The 25,835-nt window shown below is 47.4% G+C and overlaps 1 protein-coding gene across 5 annotated transcripts in view; it reads left to right on the top strand.

Moving 5' to 3' along the window:
• PIK3R6 (phosphoinositide-3-kinase regulatory subunit 6) overlaps positions 1 to 25,835 on the top strand; it is a 147,223-nt gene that overhangs the window by 75,157 nt on the left and 46,231 nt on the right. For 3 of the 5 annotated variants that reach the window (XM_068263266.1, XM_068263268.1, XM_068263267.1), the window contains exons 3-6: positions 4,230 to 4,316; positions 4,529 to 4,620; positions 9,546 to 9,614; positions 13,980 to 14,112. In XM_068263266.1, coding sequence (XP_068119367.1) covers positions 4,230 to 4,316; positions 4,529 to 4,620; positions 9,546 to 9,614; positions 13,980 to 14,112 — 381 coding nt within the window. Of the gene's footprint in view, positions 1 to 4,229; positions 4,317 to 4,528; positions 4,621 to 9,545; positions 9,615 to 12,496; positions 12,523 to 13,979; positions 14,113 to 25,835 lie in introns of those variants that run through there. The other 2 variants (XM_068263270.1, XM_068263269.1) reach the window with 2 other exon arrangements.

Genomic DNA, 25,835 nt, shown 5'->3' on the forward strand with positions numbered 1-25,835 from the left:
AAAATTGATTCATGGTCGTGGCAGTAATATGACAAAATGTGGAAAACTTCAAGGGGGCCGAATACTTTTGCAACCCACTGTACATACGGCCCTTATGACAGGAACTCAAAACGTGAATGCACATAAAAACACCAATGAACACCGCCACCATACCGATGTCCACTCATACCAAACCAGTTTCGCTTGTAAGTTTACAAGCCCTTGCTGATGCTAGCAAAACCAGTTGGGCAGGAGGGGAAATCAGTACAGTGGCATTGTTCATTGGTGTTTAATGAAATTACAGTTTTTAGCATGGTACCGGATTTCTTTGACACTTTTGAGACAAGCCTTGCTCCACTTTGGATGTCTGAAAACCTTATGAAGAGAGGGCCACTTGTGTTTCATAGAATGGTGTCATCTTGATTGAGAAAACGTTTCAGACCTTATAACTCGGGTCTGCATGATTCTGGTAAGCCTGCTTTCCATTGGGTGTGTGTAATGAATAGCGGAGATACGGCCGCAACAGCAAGCGGCATGGCGGCTATCTCCGCGTCACAGCCGGTGGTCTCTGCCGCGCGGCTACACTCTGGTGCTCTGCCTGGTCCTTCTATTGCTCATAGACTAAGGGCTACGCGCGCGCGTGCGTGCCAGGCGACAGGACCTTTATGCATCTAGAAGGGGAGTCAGCTGATCAGGCGATCAGCTGACTCCAACTATGCTCCGGATTGGCTGAGTGACTGGGGCGGCGCTGTGGAGCGCTTGCAGTATATATAGGACAGGTCATTCAGTTGCTCCGCGTCAGCTGTTGCTAATGCTATGTGTTAGCACTCAGACCTAGTCAGATCCCAAAGTGTGGTAGAACCAGCTGGAGATTCACACTTAGCCAGATTCTGTTGATAGCTTAAAGTACTAATTGAATTGTATTATTTGTTATGACCTTCTGCTAGCTTGACTACTCTTCTGTTTACTGATCCTGTACCTCTGCCTATCTGATATAGTTGCCGACTCTGCCTGAAATACTACTCTGATCTAGCTTTCTGTCTCTGTACCGTATCTGTCCGCTCGTTGCAAAACCTGCTTGTCTGACTCTTCTATCCTCACCAGTGAGCCTAGTCACTGGTGAGGGATTCTCTGCCAGTATCACCTGCTTTTACTGGTGAATACTAGCTGCAGTACTATCTGAATCACCTGCCCCTAAGGTGGTCAGTAGCTGCAGTACAGTCTGAATCACCTGCTCCTCAGGAGATTACTAGCTGCAGTACTATCTGGATCACCTGCTCCTCAGGTGGTCAGTAGCCGCAGTACTGTCTGAATCACCTGCTTCTCAGGAGATTACTAGCTGCAGTACTATCTGAATCACCTGCTCCTCAGGTGGTCAGTAGCTGCAGTACAGTCTGAATCACCTGCTCCTCAGGTGAATAGTCACTACAGTACTATCACCTCTACCTGCCCCTCAGGTAATAGTGACTACAGTACAGTCTGAATCACCCATTCCTTGGGTGATCAGTACACTCGTTATATAGTTCCACCCGCTCCTCGGGTGAACTATCTCACTATTGTCTGTATCTCCAGCTTGCTGGAGTTAATTTCCCTGTGTTACATAGATATGCTCATATCTCCCAGCTCGTCTGGGAATAGCGAGTATCTCTATCATTACTGTTGCACCAAACACATACCCTCACATTGGTTGTCCTGGTTCTGGCTATACCAGTATTATTGGCGATTCTGCAGATCACACATAATCAGGTATAACGTCTGTATTATTGGTGATACTGCAGATCACCAATAATCAGAGAAATCTGTTCTTGCTGACACCAATCGTTACAGTGTGGTGGTAGAATAGAACTGAGAATCTACTAGCGCTCAAAAGATGATGTAGATTTACAGAATGTATTTTCTTAAAGCGGACTTGAACTCCGAATTTCCTCTCTGCTCTAAAAGATAATCAACATCATAATAATCTTTAAAGAAAAACATTTCTTTGTTACAGCTGATACACATCCTGCAATAAATCTGCTGATTTTCTACTTCCTGCTTTTATGGAAGCAGACATAGTGTTAACATCCTGTGCTCTCAAATGAGCTTATCTGCCACGGCAGTCAGCTGACACGGGGGAGAGAACTTATTTACAACTTGTGATTAGTCCCAGATGATGAGGAATTAGACAGGCTAAACTTTCTAAATACATACAGGGTGCATTCCCCTAGGTTTTCCTTCTGTCCTGTGCAAGAGTTCAGGTCCACTTTAACCCCTTCTCGACTGCCTAACGCCAATAGGCACCGGGAAGGTGGCTCCCCAGGACCGCCTAATGTCAATTGCCGTTAAAGAGTAACTCCAGTGAAAATAATGTAATTAAAAAAAAAGTGCTTCATGTTGACAATGATTACGTATAAATGATTTAGTCAGTGTTTGCCCATTGTAAAATCTTTTAAATCCCTGATTTACATTCTGAAATTAATCACATGGTGAAATTTTTACTGCTGGCAGGTGATGTAGCTGCTGCTTGCTGTTTTGGCAGCTGTAAACAGCTATTTCCCACAATGCCACAAGGTTCACAGACAGGAAACCACCAGGAGTACCACGGTTCTCAGAGTTTCCTGTGGTAGGTGTTTCACCACAATATCAGTCATACAGCGCCCCCTGATGATCAGTTTGTAAAAAAGGAATATTATATATGTAATAGGGTTGCGCTGCCTTTAAATGTAACTGTCCAGAATAATCCTCAGTGTCCTCCTGTGTAGAGTTGTATGAATCAAATCCACCACAATCCTCACAACAGAAATTACCCTCCACCAAACTCCAATCAAACCTTTCTACAATCAATAGTTTGTCCAGAACTGTTGTGTGGATATAAGTTCATCAATCCTCCATGGCAATGCAGCCAGAAAGTCCTATTGGAGAAGTCTTTTCCTATGGGATCGCTGCTTCACTTTCTCCAGAAATACAATTTATACAACACGCTGAGCTGCGCTCACCTGCTATCTGGTGAGCGTAATCTGCTTGTGGGAGTGGATACACGAGTGTCACACCAATTCACAATCACTGGGGTGCAAATGACGTGTCTACAGTATTACACTATGTACAGCATATTTATATCTTTTAGGAATCTTTGGTGAGCGCAGCTCAGCGTGTTGTATAAAATGTGAAAAGGAATAGATTTTTCATGTAAAAGGGGGGGTATCAGCTACTGATTGGGATGAAGTTCAATTCTTGGTCAGAGTTTCTCTTTAAGTCCTGGGGGCGGAGATTAGCAGGGATCACACACATCCCAGCTGACTTACAGAGCGGAGCTCCGTAAACAACCTGCCAGCCAGGCTAAGAAAATTTTAAAAAACGGCGGCAATCAGTTGTACTGCGCTCGGTCTACTGCAGTGCTGTCATTGAGCTGTCCCCTGGAGTGGCAGGGAAACAGATCTCTCTTATAGGTTGATGCCTATGGGAGGTGAAACGCAGGGATTGGCTGTCGGGGGAGGGATAATTTATAAAAAAATGCTTTTTTTAAAAAAAATATATAATACAATAAAATTAATTTTAAAAAATGTCAGTCACAGCAGCAATCAGATGCTATTAACAGAAAGCTCTGTCGGTGGCAAGAAAAGGAGGGGAGATTCAATTGTGTGCTAAGTTGTACAGCTTTGCAGTGAGCTGTGAAAGCTGCAGTGTGCTAAATTGTAAAAAAATGGCCTAGGTCACTAGGGGGGGTGTAAGCCTGTGGTTCTTAAAGAGGAACTCCAGGGAAAATAATGTAATAAAAAAGTGCTTCATTTTTACAATAATTATGTATAGATGATTTAGTCCGTTTTTGCCCATTGTAAAATCTTTTAAATCCCTGATTTACATTCTGACATTTATTACATGGTGACATTTTTACTATTGGCAGGTGATGTAGCTGCTGCATGCTGTTTTGGCAGTTGGAAACAGCTGTAAACAGCTATTTCCCACAATGCAGTTCACAGACAGGAAACGGCCAGGAGTACGTACTTACTCAGAATTTCTTTGTGGGAGGGGTTTCACCACAATATCAGCCATACAGCGCCCTCTGATGGTCTGTTTGTGAAAAGGAATAGATTTCTCATGTAAAAGGGGGTATCAGCTACTGATTGGGATAAAGTTCAATTCTTGGTCGGAGTTTCTCTTTAAGTGGTTAAGATGGGACTTTGGCTGCTAAATATTTTTAATGTTACTTGTGGTGCTTTGTGCACAGATACCCCAACTACAGTAAATGTATGACGATGTCTTGTGTGTTTCAGCGACTGAGGCAGACATGGTCAATCAGAAGGTTCAGGCGATTCTCCGAGGCCTGGATGGCCAGCATGCGGCGCTACACTCTGACCCGGGTAAGGAGCCTACCAGGTGGGTAAGAAGACACCGCTTTCTAAATGGCCACCCTCATACCTTTACCCTAACATGTTCTCACTAAGCAAATGATATGCATCTTAGGACCAATCAAAATCATCAGGAACTGCACTTGATTGGCCCAGTTCTAAGGACAATTTGCATTTAAGCATGGATTACTAGCATCTCATTGGCCTTCTGTCCTCTCCGACAGGCATGCTGAGATGGACACTGCACAAGAGTCTAGAGCGGAACCCGAATAGCGGCAATATTGTGGTCACCGTCCTCATCAAGGAGCTGGAGAAGGTAGGAGCTTCGAATGGTGGCAAACTGTATATTAACCTATTGGGGACCGGCTGCCTATTCCCTCCTTAAGGACCCCGGATCCCCACTTTTGGTACCTGGGCTTAGTATCCCCCCTCCCCCCCTGTAGCCAGATGTCCCCCCTGAAGCCAGCAGCATTTACTTACCTTCCAGGCTCCGGCGTTGAGCCGCAGTGCACCTCTCCGCTCCGGCCGGCATCCCCGCTCGTTCTGCCGCTCGGTTCCGGGTCGCAGTGTGATGACGTCATCAAGCCGGGACTCGGCACTGACGTCCGAGCGAGTGGGGATGCCGCCTAGAGCTGAGGGGTGCGCCGATTGCTGTGGGAACGGCAGGAAGGTGAGTGAATACTCTTCTAAGTAATAGGGATCACTATCATCTGCCGACGATTGTAGTGATCACGTGATCAGAAGTCATACGTGATGGCTTCTAATCACTGAGGGGAGATGTCAGCTGTCATATGACAGCTTAATCTCCCCTCTAGGGTGCGCACAATGGCGTCGGGAGCAGAAACGGCGGGCGGTGTAAATCCTAAGCCGCATCAGAGTTAGGTGGCCACAAGGGCGGCGTAGGATTTATGCCAGCGGTCCCCAAAAGGTTAAAGAATATCTGAAGTGAGAGGATATTCCTGGCAGTCCTGCTGATCTTTCTGGCTTCAGTAGTGTCTGACACACTCCTGAAACAAGCATGTGAATAATCTAGTCAGACTTCAGTCAGAGCCGCTGATCTGCAATCTTGTTCAGGGTCTATGGCTAAAAGTATTAGACGTAGAGAATCAGCAGGAACAGCCAGGCAACTGGTATTGTTTAAAAGGAAGTAAATATAGCATCCTCCATATACCTCTCAGTTCAGGTGTCCTTTAGGAATACAAGCAATCCCTTCTGTTCAGATCTGTACTCCATATCAATTGTAGGAGTCAATCGCAAACAATATTTCTGCTGCTTACTTCGTTTCTCTTGTGAGGAACAAACACAACCATTCCACAGTGTTCCTAGAAGGGTCTGTTTATTGGCAGTCTCATAGCCCGCTATTAATCCCTGGGTTAGTCTGGGTGTCAAAAATTAGTACCAAGGGCTCCTGCCTACGAAGATGGGACGTTCTGGTTTCACTCTATGCTAGTAATATTATAATTGGGATGATTTCTTTTTTTGTGTATATCCAGGAAAAAGACTAAAAAACCTTTTAAGTCCTTTTTGATGTGGTCCACTTCACTTCAAAATAACTTGTCATATTTGTAGAAAGGACTATAGTATGAACATGAGGCACAAATTCTTGTAGATCTTGTAGTACAAAAATATCCAAAATCTTTATTGACACAAAATTCTTAAAAAGGAGGTCTCTGCAGCCTTTTTTTACAAATTATTGAATTTCCTGTGATTTTCCATGTAATGAGGAGCATCCTGCAGAGACCTCCTTTTTAAGAATTTTGTAATTGTGTCAATAAAGATTTTGGATATTTTTGTACTACAAGATCTACAAGAATTTGTGCCTCATGTTCACTCTATGCTAAACAGGGCAGACATTCATTCCAGTGCTAAAAACAAGTACAGTTTTGACATTTCAGAGAGCTGCAGGTCATATCCCCGCTGCGGGGCACAAATCCAGAAGAGAAGATCATTTCCACTGATACTACATCTGTGTTTGTGGACTCTATTACACTGCATGCGACTCTGATTTTTGCTGCTTTTTTCTGCATTTTTCTTTTTGTGTTGCTAGAATCTAGTGAGGCCCCGTTTCCACTAGCCCCGTCCTACAAGACGCGCAGCCGCACTTCCTAGTCTGCGAGTACACAGCTGAATCCAGGAAGCCGTGCTGTACACAACTATGGGATTCGCTGCCACTCGCACGAAAACTGAATCGTCAGCCGAATCGCTATGGCAAACGATTCAGACGGCGGCAGCATTATCCCCTATGGCAGAGTTTTCCTGCGCAATTTGCATTCGGGGAAACTCTGCGGATTCGGGACGATTTCCACGCTAATGAAAAAAGGGCCCTTAAAATCGCGAGTCGGAATTGGAAATCAGAATTGCGATTAGCAGTGTAAAAGAAGACTGTGGCAAGTTCTATGAAGAAGAGCGAACGTTACGTCCAATCCGATCGAGCGATGGAAGTCAGAGGAACAGCTGACATTTTCAGCACTATCCACACCATGTTTATCATCTATACAGACTCTCGGCAGCATTGATTTATTATTATTATTCGGTATTTCTATATGTGACATATTACGCAGCACTGTACAGAGTATATAGCCTTACCACTTAACTGTCCCTCAGAGGGACTCACAAGTCCCTACCATAGTCCTATGTCTATGTATGTATTGTGTAGTGCATGTATCCTAGTCTAGGGCTAATTTAGGGGGAAGCCAATTAACTTATCTGTATGACTTTGGGATGTGAGAGGAAACCGGAGTACCCGGAGGAAACCCACGCAGACACGGAGAACATACAAACTCTGTGCAGGTAGTGCTCCAGCTGGGATTCAGACCAGGGACCCAGCGATGCAAGGCGAGAACGCTGACCACTACAACACTGTGCTGTCCATGATCTGAAAGACGTGGAAGGAGCTTCACTTTATTTATTTAACTTTCTTTCAGATATTTCACTGATCTGATTGACAAAAGAGCGTCTGGAGATCGCGTGTGTCCCGGGTTGCAGTGCAGCCCCCCCCCCCCCCCCCCCCAGGTTCAGCTGCTCAGTGTCCTCTGGCAGAGGGAGGAAGGGGGGATTTAGCGGAGCTTGTGAATTGAGGACCCTTCCGGAGGGCCCGGGGACGATGCCAGGGAGATGCCCGCGCTGAGCTCAGATTCTCAGAAATAGGTCAGGTCCTCCTCGATGGCCGCTGACAAACAGGAAGGGGGGAAATGCAGACGCCCAAACGCCAGACATTCCAGATCCCACTTAACCCCTGCTCTGCCATGGAAATCTACCACTTAAACCCCGCTCTGCCATGGAAATCTACCACTTAACCCCTGCTCTGCCATCGAAATTTACCACTTAACCCTGCTCTGCCATGGAAATCCTTTACTTAACCCCTGCTCTGCCATGGAAATCCTTTACTTAAAGGGAAGATCCGCAGTCCTGCATAAAAAAAAAAAAAATACATATCCACTTACCTGGGGCTTCCTCCAGCCCGTGGCAGGCAGGACGTGCCCTCGGCGCCACTCTGGAGGCTCCCGGTCTTCTCCGGTGGCGCACCCGACCTGGCCAGGCCGGCTGCCAGGTCAGGCTCTTCTGCGCTCCAAAGTGCGCCTCACGCGGGCGCGCTGACGTCATCGGATGTCCTCCGGGCTGTACTGAGCAGGTTGTTGGTCTCAGCCACAATTAAGTCATAGAGATCCACGGTGCAGAACAGATGAAATAAAGTCTAGCGCCGATCCTAGATTATCTGTCTCCACCTGGACTCCAGACTGGGCGGTGAAAGGGGGCAGTACGGGTGCGGCGGAACCAGGGGATTGCCAATTGGGATTTGCCAGCACCTCTGGGAGACTATGGGTAGTACGGGCCCGTTTTGCTGGTGGCTGCGACTCGGGTCTTAATGCACGTGCCACCGAACCAGTTTCTACTACCATGCTGGTGCTCGCCACTTCACCAGGGTCTTCGGTAGTACTGGTCCAAGAGATGCTGCACTGCTGGTGCATGCCTCACCAAGAAAACTCGGATCAGCGCTAACACCACTCTGCTGCCCTTGAGTCTGATCCTGCGGTCCAGTGACATGGGGTGTGGTACGCCTGGCTCTAGCCGGGACCTCAACCTTGTCACTGCTATCGGTCAGAGAGCCACTGCTGTTCACCGGTTCGTATTCTGACCCAGATGATTCGTCGGATGAGGTTTCCCAATCGCACTCACCCCACTGGGCCAGAATATCGGCTGCCTCTTCAGCGGAATACCCCTTTTCTGCCATGGTGGACTGCTAAATTTAGGGGGTCTGCTCTGAGACTACCCAGGAAAAAGGTAAAAATGAGGGGGGGGAGTCATGCGGTACGCTATGAAAATGGGCATGGCCATGAACCACAATGTGGGTGTGGTCACAGGTGTAGCCAAATTTACATGAACTTAGTAATGGTGAGACATTAGACTAGGGCTATGGTAGTGAGTGAGTGAGTGAGACAGTAGGAAGACAGAGAGAGACAGACAGCAGAAAGAGAAAGAGAGAGAGAGAGCAGAAAGTCAGTTTTATGGTAATACTGCTGCAGTGCGTTACCTCTAAACGCACAAGTTACCAGGTACAGGAAAGCATACTTTTCATTGTCTGTATGCTTTACTGTACCTACTGTATGCAACAGTAACACAGCATTATGTGCGATACCACCTTTTTTTTGCGTTGGATTGTAACGTTGCATTGTGACTTTAACATCACATTACAAGGCAAGGTCACACTGTGAATAAGCCCACAAAATGTACATTTTTTTCCCCAGAGTAAAATGCACTGTTAATTACCTTTTTCCTATGTTGCAGTCACTAAAGGTGGCCACTAACAGCCCAATTTTTAGCGAAGAATTGTTCGAGCAATAAGATAATATATGATCGGAAATAACAAGTAGTTAATACATTGATTATTTCACCATTAAAAAACGCTCTGTTCTTCCTATCCTTCACAAGGCTAGGTAGGCTGGTTGGAATCTGTCAGCTTTTTACTACCTGCTGTAAGTGACAGAAACATAGGAAAAGCGTAATTCCCAGCGCATTTTACTCCGGAAGAAACTATATTTTATATACATTTTAGATTTTAAAACTTTTCACGATAGAGGTCCTTTCATTTTTGTGGATACTGGAGGAGGAACCCCACAAACAGTTTGCTATTCACATAGGATTAGTCCACATGTGTGAAACAGAATAAGTTAGGGATTGCATGATGCCATTTGTCCAGCGGTAATCTACAGCATTCACTGACCGCTCTCTTTCTCTCTGTAGGCGGAGCTGAGCGACAACCTGCACTATATAATCCCCTTACTGCACACGCTGATGTACGCCATTACTAAGGTACTCCCCCCTACTGCATACGCTGCTGTACGCCATCACTAAGGTACTCCCCCCTACTGCACACACTGATGTAAGCCATCACTAAGGTACTCCCCCCTACTGCACACACTGATGTAAGCCATCACTAAGGTACTCCCCCCTCCCCCCCCCCCACACACTGATGTACACCATCACTAAGGTACTCCCCCACCCACTGCACACACTGATGTAAGCCATCACTAAGGTACTCCCCCCTCCCCCCACACACACTGCACACACTGATGTACACCATCACTAAGGTACTCCCCCCCCCACTGCACACACTGATGTACGCCATCACTAAGGTACTCCTCCTACTAAACACACTGATGTACGCCATCACTAAGGCACTCCCCCTACTGTACACACTGATGTACGCCCCCCCCTCCCACCTACTGCACACACTGATGTACGCCATCACTAAGGTACTCTCCTCCCCCCCACACACACTTACTGCACACGCAGACGTACACCATTTCTAAGTTACTGTATACACTTGCATATAAGCCGACCCGTGTATTAGACGAGGTACCCACTTTTCCTTGAGAAATAAGGGGAAAAAAGTGATTGACTCACATATAAGCCCCCTCCCAAATATAGCCCCTCCACAGTAGCCAGATGTTCCCCCAGTACAAATCAGCCCCCCTCCCCATAGCCACATGTGCCCCAGGATCAGCTGTGTCTCAAGAAGCCACTAGATGGCATCATAGATATGAGACACAGCGATTGCCAAACAGAAAGAATCCCCGATCATTGCACTGCTGACACGTTGCTTGCACGCTCCGCTCCACAAGCCAGAGGACACAGGTTGTCTTGAGCAGCACACTCTGCACACCATGTTGCAGGGGATGGGGGTGGGGACACAGCAAGGTGCAAGCTGGTAAGAGCAGGATCACTAATGCACAATCCTTATGCTCCTCTGCCAGTAACACAACCTGCTCCACCATCTGTTTTGCTCCACTGACTTGCATACAAGCCGAGGGGGCAACTTTTCAGCACATGTTTTATGGTGAAAAATTAGGCTTATACACGAGAATATACAGTACTCCCCCCTACTGCACACACTGATGTACGCCATCACTAAGGTACCCCCCCCCCTACTGCACACGCCGACATACACCATCACTAAAGTACTCCCCCCCCCCCACTGCACATGCTGATGTACGCCATCACTAAGGTACTCCTCCTACTGCACACGATGATGTACGCCATCACTAAGGTACTCCCCCTACTGCACACGCTGATGTACGCCATCACTAAGGTACTCCCCCCACACACACACTGCACACACTGATGTACGCCATCACTAAGGTACTTCTCCTACTACACACACTGATGTACGCCATCACTAAGGTACTCCCCCCTACTGCACACGCTGATGTACGCCATCACTAAGGTACTCCCCCCTACTGCACATGCCGACGTACACCATCACTAAAGTACTACCCCCACTGCACATGCTGATGTACGCCATCACTAAGGTACTCCCCTACTGCACACACTGATGTACGCCATTAATAAGGTACTTCCCCCTACTGCACACACTGATGTATGCCATCACTAAGGTACTCCCCCCTACTGCACACGCTGATGTACGCCATTACTAAGGTACTCCCCCCTACTGCACACACTGATGTACCCCATTACTAACATACTCCCCCCTACTGCAAACGCTGAGGTATGCATTCACTAAGGTGCTAACCTTACTGCACACACAGATGTATGCCATCACTAAGCTACTCCCCCCTACTGCACACGCTGATGTACACCATCACTAAGGTTCTCCCCCCTACTGCACACACTGATGTACGCCATCACTAAGGTACTCCCCCTACTGCACACGCTGATGTACACCATTACTAAGCTACTAACCCCTACTGCACACACTGATGTATGCCATGACTAAGCTACTAACCCCTACTGCACACACTGATGTATGCCATTACTAAGGTACTCCCCCCTACTGCACACGCTAATGTATGCCATTACTAAGGTACTCCCCCCTACTGCACATGCTGATGTAGGCCATTACTAAGGTACTCCCCCCTACTGCACACGCTGATGTACGCCATTACTAAGGTACTCCCCCCTACTGCACACACTGATGTACGCCATCACTAAGGTACTCCCCCTACTGCACACGCTGATGTACGCCATTACTAAGGTACTCCCCCCTACTGCACACAATGATGTACGCCATTACTAAGGTACTCCCCCTACTGCACACGCTGATGTACACCACTACTAAGGTACTCCCCCCTACTGCACACGCTGATGTACACCACTACTAAGGTACTCTCCCCTACTGCACACACTGATGTACGCCATTACTAAGGTACTCCCCCCTACTGCACATGCTGATGTATGCCATTACTAAGCTACTAACCCCTACTGCACACACAGATGTACGCCATTACTAAGGTACTCCCCCCTACTGCACACGCTGATGTATGCCATTACTAAGGTACTCCCCCCTACTGCACACTGATGTAGGCAATTACTAAGGTACTCCCCCTACTGCACACGCTGATGTATGCCATTACTAAGGTACTCCCCCCTACTGCACACGCTGATGTATGCCATTATTGAGGTACTCCCCTTACTGCACACACTGATGTATGCCATTACTAAGGTACTTCCCCCTACTGCACACACTGATGTAGGCCATCACTAAGGTACTTCCCCCTACTGCACAGGCTGATGTACGCCATTACAAAGGTACTCCCCCCTACTGCACAGGCTGATGTACACCATTACTAAGGTACTCCCCCTTACTGCACACACTGATGTATGCCATTATTAAAGTACTCCCCCCTACTGCACACACTGATGTACACCATCACTAAGGTACTCCCCCCTACTGCACACGCTGATGTACGCCATTACTAAGGTACTCCCCCCTACTGCACACACTGATGTACACTAAGAAACTGCACACACTGATGTACGCCATCACTGAGATACTCCCCCCTCCTACTGCACACACTTATGTACGCCATTAATAAGGTACTCCCCCTACTGCACACGTGGATGTATGCCATTACTAAGGTACTCCCCCCTACTGCACACACTGATGTATGCCATTACTAAGGTACTCCCCCCTACTGCACACACTGATGTATGCCATACTAAGGTACTCCCCCCTACTGCACACACTAATGTACACCATCACTAAGGTACGCCCCCTACTGCACACTCTGATTTACGCCATTACTAAGGTACTCCGCCGTACTGCACACGCTGATGTACACAATTACTAAGGTACTCCCCTTACTGCACCGGCTGATGTACACCATCACTAAGGTACTCCCCTTACTGCACAGGCTGATGTATGCCATTACTAGTGTTGGGCAAACAGTGTTTGCCACTGTTCGGGTTCTGCAGAACATCACCCTGTTCGGGTGCTGTTCGAGTTCGACCGAATACCTGATGGTGTTCGGCCTTTTAGTTCGGGTTCGCCCGAACTACTAATGCCCCCCGAACAGGGCCCCTGTTCGCCCGAACAGGGCCCTGTTCCCCCGAATACGAATACGGAGCATGCCCCGATCGCGGGGGGGGGGGTGTCGGAAATTTCCCCCACTCCCTCCGCTAGCGCTCCCCCCTCTGCCCGCTTTCCCATAAAAAATGTTTGCGAAAAGTTAATAGTACCCGGTGGCTGGCTGGCTGGCTGGCAGTGACTAGGAGACGCGTTGAGGCCGGGCAGCGGGCGGTTCAGCGGTAGTACCCTTGTGGTACTTCCGCCCTTTCTCTGACCTCACGTCCTCTACGTGATGACGCATACGAGGGAACGCGTCACGCGTACCCTCGTATGCGTCATCACGTAGAGGACGTGAGGTCAGAGAAAGGGCGGAAGTACCACAAGGGTACTACCGCTGAACCGCCCGGCCTCAACGCGTCTCCTAGTCGGACTCCTCCTCACTCATCTCACCACTGCCAGCTAGCCAGCCAGCCACCAGGTACTATTAACTTTCCGCAAACTTTTTTTATGGGAAAGCGGGCAGAGGGGGGAGCGCTAGCGGAGGGGGTGGGGGAAATTTCCGCCCCCCCCCCCCCCCCCCCCCCGCGATCGGGGCATGCTCCCCCCTTATGCCTGCGACCCCATAGGGCCCCCAAAAGCGGCATGTTCGGGGGTCCCATTGACTTTCGTTGAGTTCGGGGTTCTGGCCCATGTTCGGCAGAACGGACCCAAACCCGAACATCCAGGTGTTCACCCAACACTAGCCATTACTAAGGTACTCCACCCTACTGCACACGCTGATGTACACCATCACTAAGGTACTCCCCCCTACTGCACAGGCTGATGTACGTACGTATGTTTTGTAAGTTTCCTCTTTCCTGTTTCTCCAGGCGGCATATATCTCAGATGAGCTGTATGAACGGGTTTATGTCTTCTGTAAGAAAATCCTGACTCTGCCCAAACCGTACTGCACTATTGGACTGGATTACGCCCAGAGGATAAAGACCGAGCAGAGAGTGCCAGGTATAGGAAACACAAGGATGAAACTCCATATTAACTGAAAAAAAAGAATATCCAATAAGAAATTACTTATTTAGCTTGCCAATCCTGTTGCCAGATTTAGGAGAAATGTGATATGAAAAAAACGGGTGGCAAGCCATGCGCTGCGCACACCGTGTTGATAAATGGAGGGGAAAGTTGTGCAGTCTGCGTAGCGTGCCGCGCTGAACACTGGGGGTAAAAGTGCAGCCCCCCCCCCCCAGTTTAAGTAGTGATAGGTGTCCCCCTATTTTTAGTGACAGGGACCCCACTCATCGTTAGTCGTCCCAGCAGCCAGCGTCAGACCTCAGAATCAGCCGGCGACCAGTGAGAGCGGGCGCACGGTACCCCCCGTGGACACTGCACTGCATATGCGGAAGTGATGTCACTTTCGCATATTAGTACGGTGCCCACAAGGTCTTAGCGCCCACACTCACTGGTCTCTGGCTGATCAGGGTGCCCCTATGTGCAGGCGCCCGTGCCATGTTTCACAGTACTGAGGCTATCTGTCCACGTAGGAGCCCTATTTCAAACTACTGAGGCTGTCCATGTAGGAGTCATGTTTCACACTACTGAGGCTATCTGTCCACGTAAGAGCCCCATTTCACACTACTGAGGCTATCTGTCCACGTAGGAGCCCTATTTCACACTACTGAGGCTATCTGTCCATGTAGGAGCCATGTTTCACACTACTGAGGCTGTCCACGTAGGAGCCATGTTTCACACTACTGAGGGTATCTGTCCACGTAGGAGCCCTATTTCACACTACTGAGGCTATCTGTCCATGTAGGAGCCCTGTTTCACACTACTGAGGCTATCTGTCCACGTAAGAGCTCGATTTCACACTACTGAAGCTATCTGTCCATGTAGGAGACATGTTTCCCAGTACGGAGGCTATCTGTCCATGTAGGAGCCCTCTTTTACACTACTGAGGCTATCTGTCCACGTAAGAGCTCGATTTCACACTACTGAAGCTATCTGTCCATGTAGGAGACATGTGTCCCAGTACGGAGGCTATCTGTCCATGTAGGAGCCCTCTTTTACACTACTGAGGCTATCTGTTCATGTAAGAGCTCTATTTCACACTACTGAGGCTATCTGTCCACGTATGAGCCATATTTCACACTACTGAGGGTATCTGTAAACGTAGGAGCCATGTTTCACACTACTGAGGCCATCTGTCCACGTAGCAGCCATGTTTCACACTACTGAGACCATCTGTCCACGTATGAGCCATATTTCACACTACTGAGGCCATCTGTCCACGTAGGAGCCATGTTTCACACTACTGAGGCTATCTGTCCATGTAGGAGCCCTATTTCACACTACTGAGGCCATCTGTCCACGTAGGAGCCATGTTTCACACTACTGAGGCCATCTGTCCACGTAGGAGCCATGTTTCACACTACTGAGGCCATCTGTCCATGTAGGAGCCCTATTTCACACTACTGAGGCCATCTGTCCATGTAGGGCCATGTTTCACACTACTGAGGCTATCTGTCCATGTAGGAGTCCTATTTCACAGTACTGAGGGCATCTGTCCATGTAGAAGCCCTATTTCACACTACTGAGGCCATCTGTCCATGTAGGAGCCCTATTTCACACTACTGAGGCCATCTGTTTACGTAGGAGCCCTATTTCACACTACTGAGGCCATCTGTCCACGTAGGAGCCATGTTTCACACTACTGAGGCCATCTGTCCATGTAGGAGCCATGTTTCACACTACTGAGGCTATCTGTCCACGTATGAGCCATGTTTCACACTACTGAGGCTATCTGTCCACGTAGGAGCCATACTCCTCACTACTGAGGCTGTCTACGTAGGAGCCATATTTCACACTACTGAGGCCATCTGTCCATGTAGGAGCCATGTTTCACACTACTGAGGCTATCTGTCCATGTAGGAGCCCTATTTCACAGTACTGAGGGCATCTGTCCATGTAGGAGCCCTATTTCACACTACTGAGGCCATCTGTCCATGTAGGAGCCCTATTTCACAGTACTGAGGGCATCTGTCCATGTAGGAGCCCTATTTCACACTACTGAGGCCATCTGTCCATGTAGGAGCCCTATTGCACACTACTGAGGCCATCTGTCCATGTAGGAGCCATGTTTCACAATACTGAGGCTATCTGTCCAGCTATCTGTCCACGTATGAGCCATGTTTCACACTACTGAGGCTATCTGTCTACGTATGAGCCATATTCCACACTACTGAGGCTATCTGTCCACGTAGGAGCCATACTCCTCACTACTGAGGCCATCTGTCCATGTAGGAGCCATGTTTCACACTACTGAGGCTATCTGTCCACGTAGGAGCCATATTTCACACTACTGAGGCCATTTGTCTACGTAGGAGCCATGTTTCACACTACTGAGGCCATCTGTCCACGTAGGGGCCATACTCCACACTACTGAGGCTATCTGTCCACGTAGGGGCAATATGCCACACTACTGAGGCTATCTGTCCACGTAGGGGCCATACTCCACACTACTGAGGCTATCTGTCCACGTAGGGGCAATATACCACACTACTGAGGCTATCTGTCCACGTAGGAGCCATATTTCACACTACTGAAGCTATCTGTCCATGTAGGAGCCATGTTTCACACTACTGAGGCTATCTGTCCATGTAGGAGCCATGTTTCACACTACTATTTTTCACACTATGGAGACTAAAACTCTCATACATCTGCTCAGATATTTTGTGGAATGTTTCAGATAAAAAATATTGCCATGTCGTCCAGCCTTTGGGAATTTTCATGAAGTTTGTTTCTACTGCATTATTTAATAAGCAGGAAGGAAGGTAATTTTGTGTGAAATGAGGTCAGTTTTTTGCCTGGGTGGAGGAGGTGTAACACAATACTCTTGGGAGCAGAAATGCAGCCATTTGAGGGGTCATATAAGGATAGAGGCATGGAATGGGGGGGGGGGGGGTGGACCCTGTGTACTGGCCCCAACCTGCAGGGGATTGGAAAAAGCAGAATATCCTACAGCTCCCTTGTATGGCTCCTCTGCACAGTGGAATTGGCCCATTTATAAAGGGATCAAACGGCAATTCAGTATTTGTTTGCCAAAAAATACTGCTGATGTTTTTTTTTGGAGGGGAGGTTCCAACATTTCTAGAAATTCTGATAAGGTCCAAATATTGCATTTTCTGTGCACACTTCTTTTTTCATCTTAGGTTATATACAGTACTTTTACCTACCCCCTTCTATTGCCTTCTAAGTATCCAAAGAAGGACCGCACACCACTTAACAAGAACTTTTTATTGCTCCGTCACCATATACACACAATCGATCATAAAATCGATGATCGTTTTGTGATCACACAGGGCAGAGTCCCCTTTGTCAAGGCACAAGGGGACCCTGTTGGCCCCGAAACGATAGTTGGTTTTACAGTCCTGTTAAAGAGGTGTGCGGCCCCTTTTTGGATTCTTGTATGGACTTTGGCAACTTGGTCCTGCACCCACCACCTCTGCTGGACGTTGGTGTGCGATCTTTCGGAATACTGCTGCTACTGCCACTAACCTACCCCTCCTATTGCCTAAAGCAGGTATGTCAAACCGGTCCTACGAGGGCCGAGGTCCTCACACATTTTTGGTACAGCTCAAATTATTTGATGGGTCTGAATCAGGATAGGTGAGGTCCATCCGGTAGAACACATTCCTCTCTTTCTCAGTCCATCCTAAACACTGGCATGGATCTGGCCCTTCCGGCCTGGAGTTCCACACCTGTGGCCTAAAGCCTGGTACACACCATGCAATTTTTCCGTTGGGTAGTCAGATGGGAAATTTCCTGTCGTTCAATAATTTCAAGCATGTCCGATCTGCTTCCAATCGAGAAAGGGATCGATTGTGTGTGGAGCAGATGTAAAAAACAATCCCTTTCTTAATAGGAAGCAAATCTGACATGCTGAAAATTATGGAACGACAGGAAATTTCCCATCGATCGGACATGAAAAATTTATGGTGTGTACCCCACCTTAACACTATCCTACCCCCTCCAATTAACTAACGTTTACCTGCATCTCCCATTGATCCAGTGGCTGGATAGTGTACTGGTTACAGTGTAACTGTTGGGCATAAAATCAATTCTTAATTTTTATCTGGTAAACAAGTAATAAGGATGCTAACCAGGCAATCCAAAAGTTAAAATCACTATTACTTTTCTTGCTGGTAAATGATCATTCCCCAGTTTACCTGACTCTTATTTGGTACACACAAAATTTGGTACAGAAAAGAAGTTCCAGGGCATGCTGGGTTGTCCTTTTTCCTCCCGTTTTTCCCTCTCACACCTCTGTTCCTCTCTGATTGGCCAATATTTCTCATGCTGGGACAATGCACGTTCTATAGTGAAGGGCAGGCAAATCAGGCAGAGGAGTGTAAAGGAGGAAATTACATCAGGATTGGCTTCAAAATAGCCACAGCTAAAATGGGAAATGCTAAGAAGGATTTTCTTTTTTTACTGTAGAAAAATCACTAAAATCAAAACGTGGACAGTGCAATACATATAGTAGGATGCAAACGTTTTGGCAACCTTGTTAATCGTCATTTTCCTGTATAAATCGTTGGTTGTTATGATAAAAAAGTCAGTTAAATACATCATATAGGAGACACACACAGTGATATTTGAGAAGTGAAATTAAGTTTATTGGATTTACAGATAGTGTGCAATAATTGTTTAAACAAAATTAGGCAGGTGCGTAAATTTGGGCACCACAAAAAAGAAATGAAATCAATATTTAGTAGATCCTCCCTTTGCTGAAATTACAGCCTCTAAACGTTTCCTGTAGGTTCCAATGAGAGTCTGGATTCTGGTTGAAGGTATTTTGGACCATGCCTCTTTACAAAACATCTCTAGCTCATTCAGGTTTTATGGCTTCCGAGCATGGACAGCTCTCTAACTCACACCACAGATTTTCAATTATATTCAGGTCTGGGGACAGAGATGGCCTTTCCAGAACGTTGTACTTGTTCCTCTGCATGAATGCCTTAGTGGATTTTGAGCAGTGTTTAGGGTTGTTGTCTTGTTGAAAGAGCCAGCTCCAGCGCAGCTTCAGTTTTGTCACGGATTCCTGGTCATTGGTCTCCCGAATCTGCTGATACTGATTGGAATCCATGCGTCCCTCAAGTTTGACAAGATTCCCAATCCCTGCACTGGCCACACAGCCCCACAGCATGATGGAACCACCACCATATTTTACTGTAGGTAGCAGGTGTTTTTCTTGGAATGCTCTGTTCTTTTTCCTCCATGCATAACGCCCCTTATTATGCCCAAATAACTCAATTTTAGTTTCATCAGTCCACAGCACCTTATTCAAAAATGAAGCTGGCTTGTCCAAATGAGCTTTAGCATACCTCAGATGGCTCTGTTTGTGCTGTGGGCAGAGAAAAGGCTTCCTCTGCATCACTCTCGCATACAGCATCTCCTTGTGTGAAGTGCGCTGAATGGTTGAACGATGCACAGTGACTCCATCTGCAGCAAGATGATGTTGTAGTTCTTTGGTGCTGGTCTGTGGGTTGACTGACTGTTCTCACCATTCGTCGCTTCTGTCTATCGAAGATTTTTCTTGGTCTGCCACTTTGAGCCTTAACTTGAACTTTGGTCTTCCATTTTCTCAATATGTTACTAACTGTGGAAACAGACAGCTGAAATCTCTGAGACAGCTTTCTGTATCCTTCATCTAAACCATGATGGTGAACAGTCTTTGTCTTCAAGTCATTTGAGAGTTGTTTTGAGACCCCCATGTTGCTACTCTTCAGAGAAAATTAAAAGAGGAGAGAAACTTACAACTGACCCCCTTAAATACTCTTGGATTCACCTGTGCATGTAGGTCAGGGGTCACTGAGCTTTCCAAGCCAATTTGAGTTCCAATAATTAGTTCTAAAGGTTTTGGAATCAATAAAATGACAACAGTGCCCAAATTTATGCACCTGCCTAATTTTATTTAAACAATTATTGCACACTTTCTGTAAATCCAATAAACTTCATTACACTTCTCAAATATCACTGTGTGGGTCTCCTATATGCTATGTTTAACTGACATTTGTTATCGTAACAACGAACAATTTATACAGGAAAATCATGATGATTCCCAAGGTTGCCCAAACTTTCGCATCCCACTGTATGTTATGTAAGTAGAGCAAGTATTTATCTACTTATGTATGGTTTTTTATCTGAGATTTTATAGCTGACAGCTCCTCTTTAAGGGCACTGCCTTTGACAAGGGAAACCACGGTTGGAATCCTGGCTAGGGTCAGTACCTATTCAGTAAGGAGTTCAAGGCAAGACTCCCTAACACTGCAGGGTGGCCTCTTGAGAGTGTCCCAGTGGCTGCAGCTCTTGGGCGCTTTGAGTCCAACAGGAGAGAAGCGCTATACGAGTACAAAATGTTTGATTGCCTAAAAGTAACCCACCCCAGCAGCCGCCTAAGTTGCAGGTGACCACAGTGTAGCCATACCATGAGATAGCATACATTAACAATAGAACAGTACATTCCAGTTAGGTGTACGTGTCATGTCCCATTAGTGAAATATAATCAAGTTACACAACCATTCATCAAATGACCAATAATTCATTGTTAAATGGTTATTCAAGGTTTAAAGACACTGAAGAGAAAAAAATTATGATATAATGATTTGTATGTGTAGTACAGCTAAGAAATAAAACATTAGGCACAGACTAACCAGCAAGCTCATGGTGACCCAGAACTCATTGGAGTGTGTAAGGGACTACAATGGTCCTAAAAGCCCCCTTACTAAGATGTTAAGAAAAACAAAAGTTTGCTTTCCTAAAACAGAAAGAATTTGCGATAATTCAGGTTGGAGTGAGCTCCGAGATGTCTCCCACAATGCACCACTGCTGAATATATGCAAATTAACCATTGTACCCTTAGAAGCTAAACACACCTCCAGAACCGCTGGAATGCAATGATGTGTCAGCTTGTTAATATGTACAGAGCCATGGATTATTGGATTATTATGGCTCTGTACTTATTAACAAGCTGACACATCATTGCATTCCAGCGGTTCTGGAGGTGTGTTTAGCTTCTAAGGGTACAATGGTTAATTTGCATATATTCAGCAGTGTTGCTCTGGGAGACATCTCGAGCTCACTCCAACCTGAATTATCGCAAATTCTTTCTGTTTTAGGAAAGCAAACTTTTGTTTTTTTTAAATAAAACATTAGGAGCAGAGACAGAAGTTTAATATTGTTTCCAGTACAGGAAGAGTTAAGAAACTCCAGTTATCTATGCAAAAGAGCCACTGAGCTCCACGACTTTTGAAAAGTCGCAGAGAGATCTGTCTACTGAAGCTTATTATCTCAAGTGTCAATCACTGTATTGTTTATTTCCTACAGAGGAAAGGTCAAAAGTTCACCGGCCTGCTCTGTAAAATCATTTAGAATGCTGAGCAGTGCATAAACTGCAAATATTAGAGACTGATGTAATGTTTAAAAAAAAAACACTATATAACTGAAAATAAAAATATGAGAATATTTTCTTTGCTACTAATGTTCTAGCAATTATTCGTACTAGACAACCAATTCATTCTATAAAAAAAAAAAAAATTCGCTTCACTGTCTCTTTAACCCCCTTGACGTTCCAATTCCCGCTAGCTGCGTGCAATAAAAAAAAATTATGCAAATCGGCCCAGTGGGGCCTGAGAAATCCTCCTGCGCAGGTTACCCTGAGCTGAGCTTGGGATAACCGGCAAGGAGGTGTGAGGAAGCGCAAAGGAGCCGCCGCCATGAGCCAGCGGCAGGCGGCTCCTTCCGCGCACAGCAGGCGTTCGCACGGAGAGGCAGCCGCCTCCTCACATCATGAGGCGGCTACCTCCGTGCGTCAGCGTATGGAGCGTGGTGAAACTGCCGCGTTGGACGCGGCGGTTAGCACGCAGGTCCCCGCTGCGGAGACTCCGCAGAGCGGGGCTGTGCTGGCTGGGACTCGTAGTCCCTCAGGAGTTAGAGTGACGCGCGCGCGCGCACTCAAGACATATTTATGACTCCCTGAGGGGAGTCAGCTGACCAGGCTGGTCAGCTGACTCCAGCACCTCTCCCTATTGGTCCAGCACTTAGGGAGGTGCCGAAAGGCACATAGGTATATATATTGCTGGCTGTTCATTTGTTCCTTGTCTGGCGTTGCGTTCACATACGTGGGAGCACCCAGATCCGTTAGTCAGATCCGTTAGTGTGCCGGGACCAGCTGGAGCTGTAATCCTACACTAAGCTAGATTCCGTTGATAGCTTAAAGTACTACTTTGATTGTGATTATCTGTTATGACTTCTTGCCTGCCTTGACTACTCTTCTGAACTCTGATCTTGTACCTCGTTATTTCTGATACTCCGTTGCCGAACCCCGGCTCGCTCCTAGACTCTGTTTCTGCCTCCTGATTTTGTACCCCGATATATCTGATACCCCGTTGCCGAACCCTGCCTGTACTTTGACTCTGCCTTTTGTCTGCTGATCTTGTACCTTGTCTGTCCGTGTGTGTACGACTTGGCTTGCCCGACCTCGAGAACCGACCTCACGATTGGAGGCGGTTCCCTGTCCCGTTAGTGACACTTGCGCCTGAGTGTCACTTTCGGACTTTCCTTCCCACCGTCAGTCTGACTCCTCCCGTCTTGGAGAGCTCAGACCTGTGGAAGGAATCTGTGCAGTTCTCCTTGCTGCACTGAGGCTTATCCTCTGTATTACTGTTGCACCAATCACTACACTCTACTCAGGTGACCAGAGGTTAGCTAGTATATTGGATTATCGGTGATACTGCAGATCACATATAATCTGATATACGTCTGTATTTCCCGTGATACTGCAGTTCACCGGTAATCAGACCTCTCTGTGCTTCACCGAGCGTTACAGAACGCCTGACCCAGGTGGAGCGGAGGAGGAGAATGACGGAACAACTGTGCCTATACTGTGCAGAGGCAGGGCATAGGGTGCGAAACTGTCCTAACAGGTCGGGAAACGGGTCTGCCTAGGAGTAGTGGGGGGTGACACCCTAGGCACACAATTTTCACCCCTTAAGGAGAAAAAACTGCTTCTCCCCTGTACGATTACATGGGAGAATAAGTCAGTAGCCACTGAAGCATTTATTGATTCCGGCTCAGCGGCTAATTTTATGAATCTTGCATTTGCTCAGGAGTTGGGTATTCCCCTCATTCCAGTAAATCCCCCCATTCAGGTCACGGCAGTGGACGATTCCCCGCTGCAACGGGAGCGCCCGCTGTCACAGACTCCAGAGGTGAAAGTCACCATAGGGGTACTGCATGGGGAACTATTACGTTTTTTTGTGTTACACATGTCCACCTCCACCATTATCCTAGGCATGCCGTGGTTGCAAACCCATTCGCCGCAAATAGACTGGGCCACGGGGCAGTTAACCTCCTGGTCACCGCATTGTTTCCAACAGTGTTTGGGAAAATTGACATTGGGGCAAACCAAGGTTCAGGTGGGAGGTGTGCCAGATCAGTACTCTGAATATGCCGACGTATTTTGTCCCAAGGCAGCTGACAAACTGCCCCCACATCGGCCATTCGACTGTCCCATCGATCTCCGTTCAGGTTGTGTACCTCCCCGGGGCCATCTGTATAATTTGTCGGGACCCGAGAAAGTGGCCATGGGAGAATATATTCGTGAGAACCTAGCCAAGGGCTTCATTCGGCCATCTCGGTCACCCGCCGGGGCAGGGTTCTTTTTTGTTAAGAAAAAAGATGGGGGCTTACGGCCATGTATCGACTACCGGGGGCTTAATAAGATCACAGTGAAGAATCGCTACCCGTTGCCCTTAATAGATGACCTTTTCACACAGGTCACGGAGGCTAGGATATTCTCGAAACTGGATTTAAGGGGGGCATACAATCTTGTGCGGATCAGAAAAGGGGACGAATGGAAAACGGCCTTCAATACTCCGGACGGGCATTACGAGTACCTGGTGATGCCCTTTGGGTTATGTAATGCCCCGGCCGTTTTTCAGGAACTTATTAATGAGGTCTTTAGAGAGGTGTTGGGGAAGTTCGTTTTGGTTTACCTTGACGACATTCTTATATTTTCTAACAATCTTTCTGATCACAGAGCTCATGTCAGATGGGTATTGAACAAGCTGAGGCAGAATTTATTATATGCTAAGTTGGAAAAATGCATTTTCGAGGTCACGTCGGTAGCTTTCCTGGGATATATAATCTCTACCTCGGGCCTGTCTATGGACCCTGCTAAGGTCTCCGCGGTCTTGGAGTGGCCGCAGCCGGTGGGGTTAAAGTCCTTACAACGCTTCTTGGGGTTTGCAAACTACTATAGAAGGTTTATTAAGGGGTACTCTACAGTAGTTGCACCCCTCACCAGTCTTACAAAAAAGGGGGCAGACACCACTCACTGGTCTCCCGAGGCCGTACAGGCATTCACCACTCTAAAGAGATTGTTCTGTTCGGCACCCATATTAAGGCATGTGAACACTTCTTTTCCATTTATAGTGGAGGCCTCAGAAGTTGGAGTGGGGGCTGTGCTGTCTCAACGTTCAGGTCTTCAGGGGAGGTTACACCCGTGTGCCTATTTCTCCCGGAGGTTCTCTCCGGCAGAGAAAAACTATGATATAGGCAATAGGGAGCTCCTTGCCATCAAATTAGCCTTCGAAGAGTGGCGTCATTGGCTGGAAGGAGCGGAGCACACGATCATGGTTTATACCGACCACAAGAATCTCGAGTACATCGAGGGGGCTAAAAGATTAAGCCCCCGACAGGCTCGATGGTCGTTATTTTTTTCGAGGTTCACATTCTTGATTACGTACACTCCTGGTAGTAAGAATACCAAGGCAGATGCACTCTCTAGGTGTTTTGAACCAGAGACCGCACAGCCCTCTGTTCCTGAGACCATTGTTCCACGGAAGTTGGTGCTAGCCGCTACCGAGACTTGGGAGAACTGGAAGGAAATTTTGGGTCCTTTCCAGCAGGATGTCCCAGATGGGAAACCTGAGGGGGTTTTGTTTATCCCGCTGCCCTTTCGGCTCCAGATCTTGGAGTTTGTTCACTCACACAAGAATGCAGGACATCCTGGGGCGTCTAGGACGCAAGATCTCGTGGCAAGGTGTGCGTGGTGGCCCTCTCTGGCAGCCGACTGCAAGGAGTTTGTCAGGGAATGTGCGGTGTGCGCAAAAAGCAAGCCCTCCCGGCTGGCGTCTGTTGGTACCCTACAGCCTTTGCCCACCCCGAGTGAGCCGTGGACCCACTTGTCCATGGATTTTGTAGGGGAGCTTCCGAGGTCGGAGGGCATGTCGGTCATCTGGGTGGTTGTCGACCGCTTTAGTAAAATGGCCCATTTCGTGCCCTTGAAAGGACTCCCCTCGGCCCAGGAATTGGCCGACCTGTTCATCACTCATATTTTCCGGTTGCATGGCATTCCGGAGGACATAGTTTCCGATCGGGGAGTCCAGTTTGTCTCAAAATTTTGGAGGGCATTCTGTCACCAAATGGGCATGGGACTGTCATTTTCGTCGGGTTACCACCCACAGACTAATGGCCAAACTGAGAGGGTCAACCAGTCTTTAGAGCAATTCTTACGATGTTACGTGGCTGAAGCGCAGAATGATTGGGTTAAATTCTTACCTTACGCAGAATTTGCGCACAATAACTTAAAGAGTTCTTCCTCGGGGTTCTGTCCGTTCCAGATAGTGACCGGGAAGTTACCTAAGTTTTCCCCGTTGCCGGTTGCGTCC

This window comes from Hyperolius riggenbachi, chromosome 12 (genome assembly GCF_040937935.1).
Source record: "Hyperolius riggenbachi isolate aHypRig1 chromosome 12, aHypRig1.pri, whole genome shotgun sequence".
Taxonomy (NCBI): Eukaryota; Metazoa; Chordata; class Amphibia; order Anura; family Hyperoliidae; genus Hyperolius; species Hyperolius riggenbachi.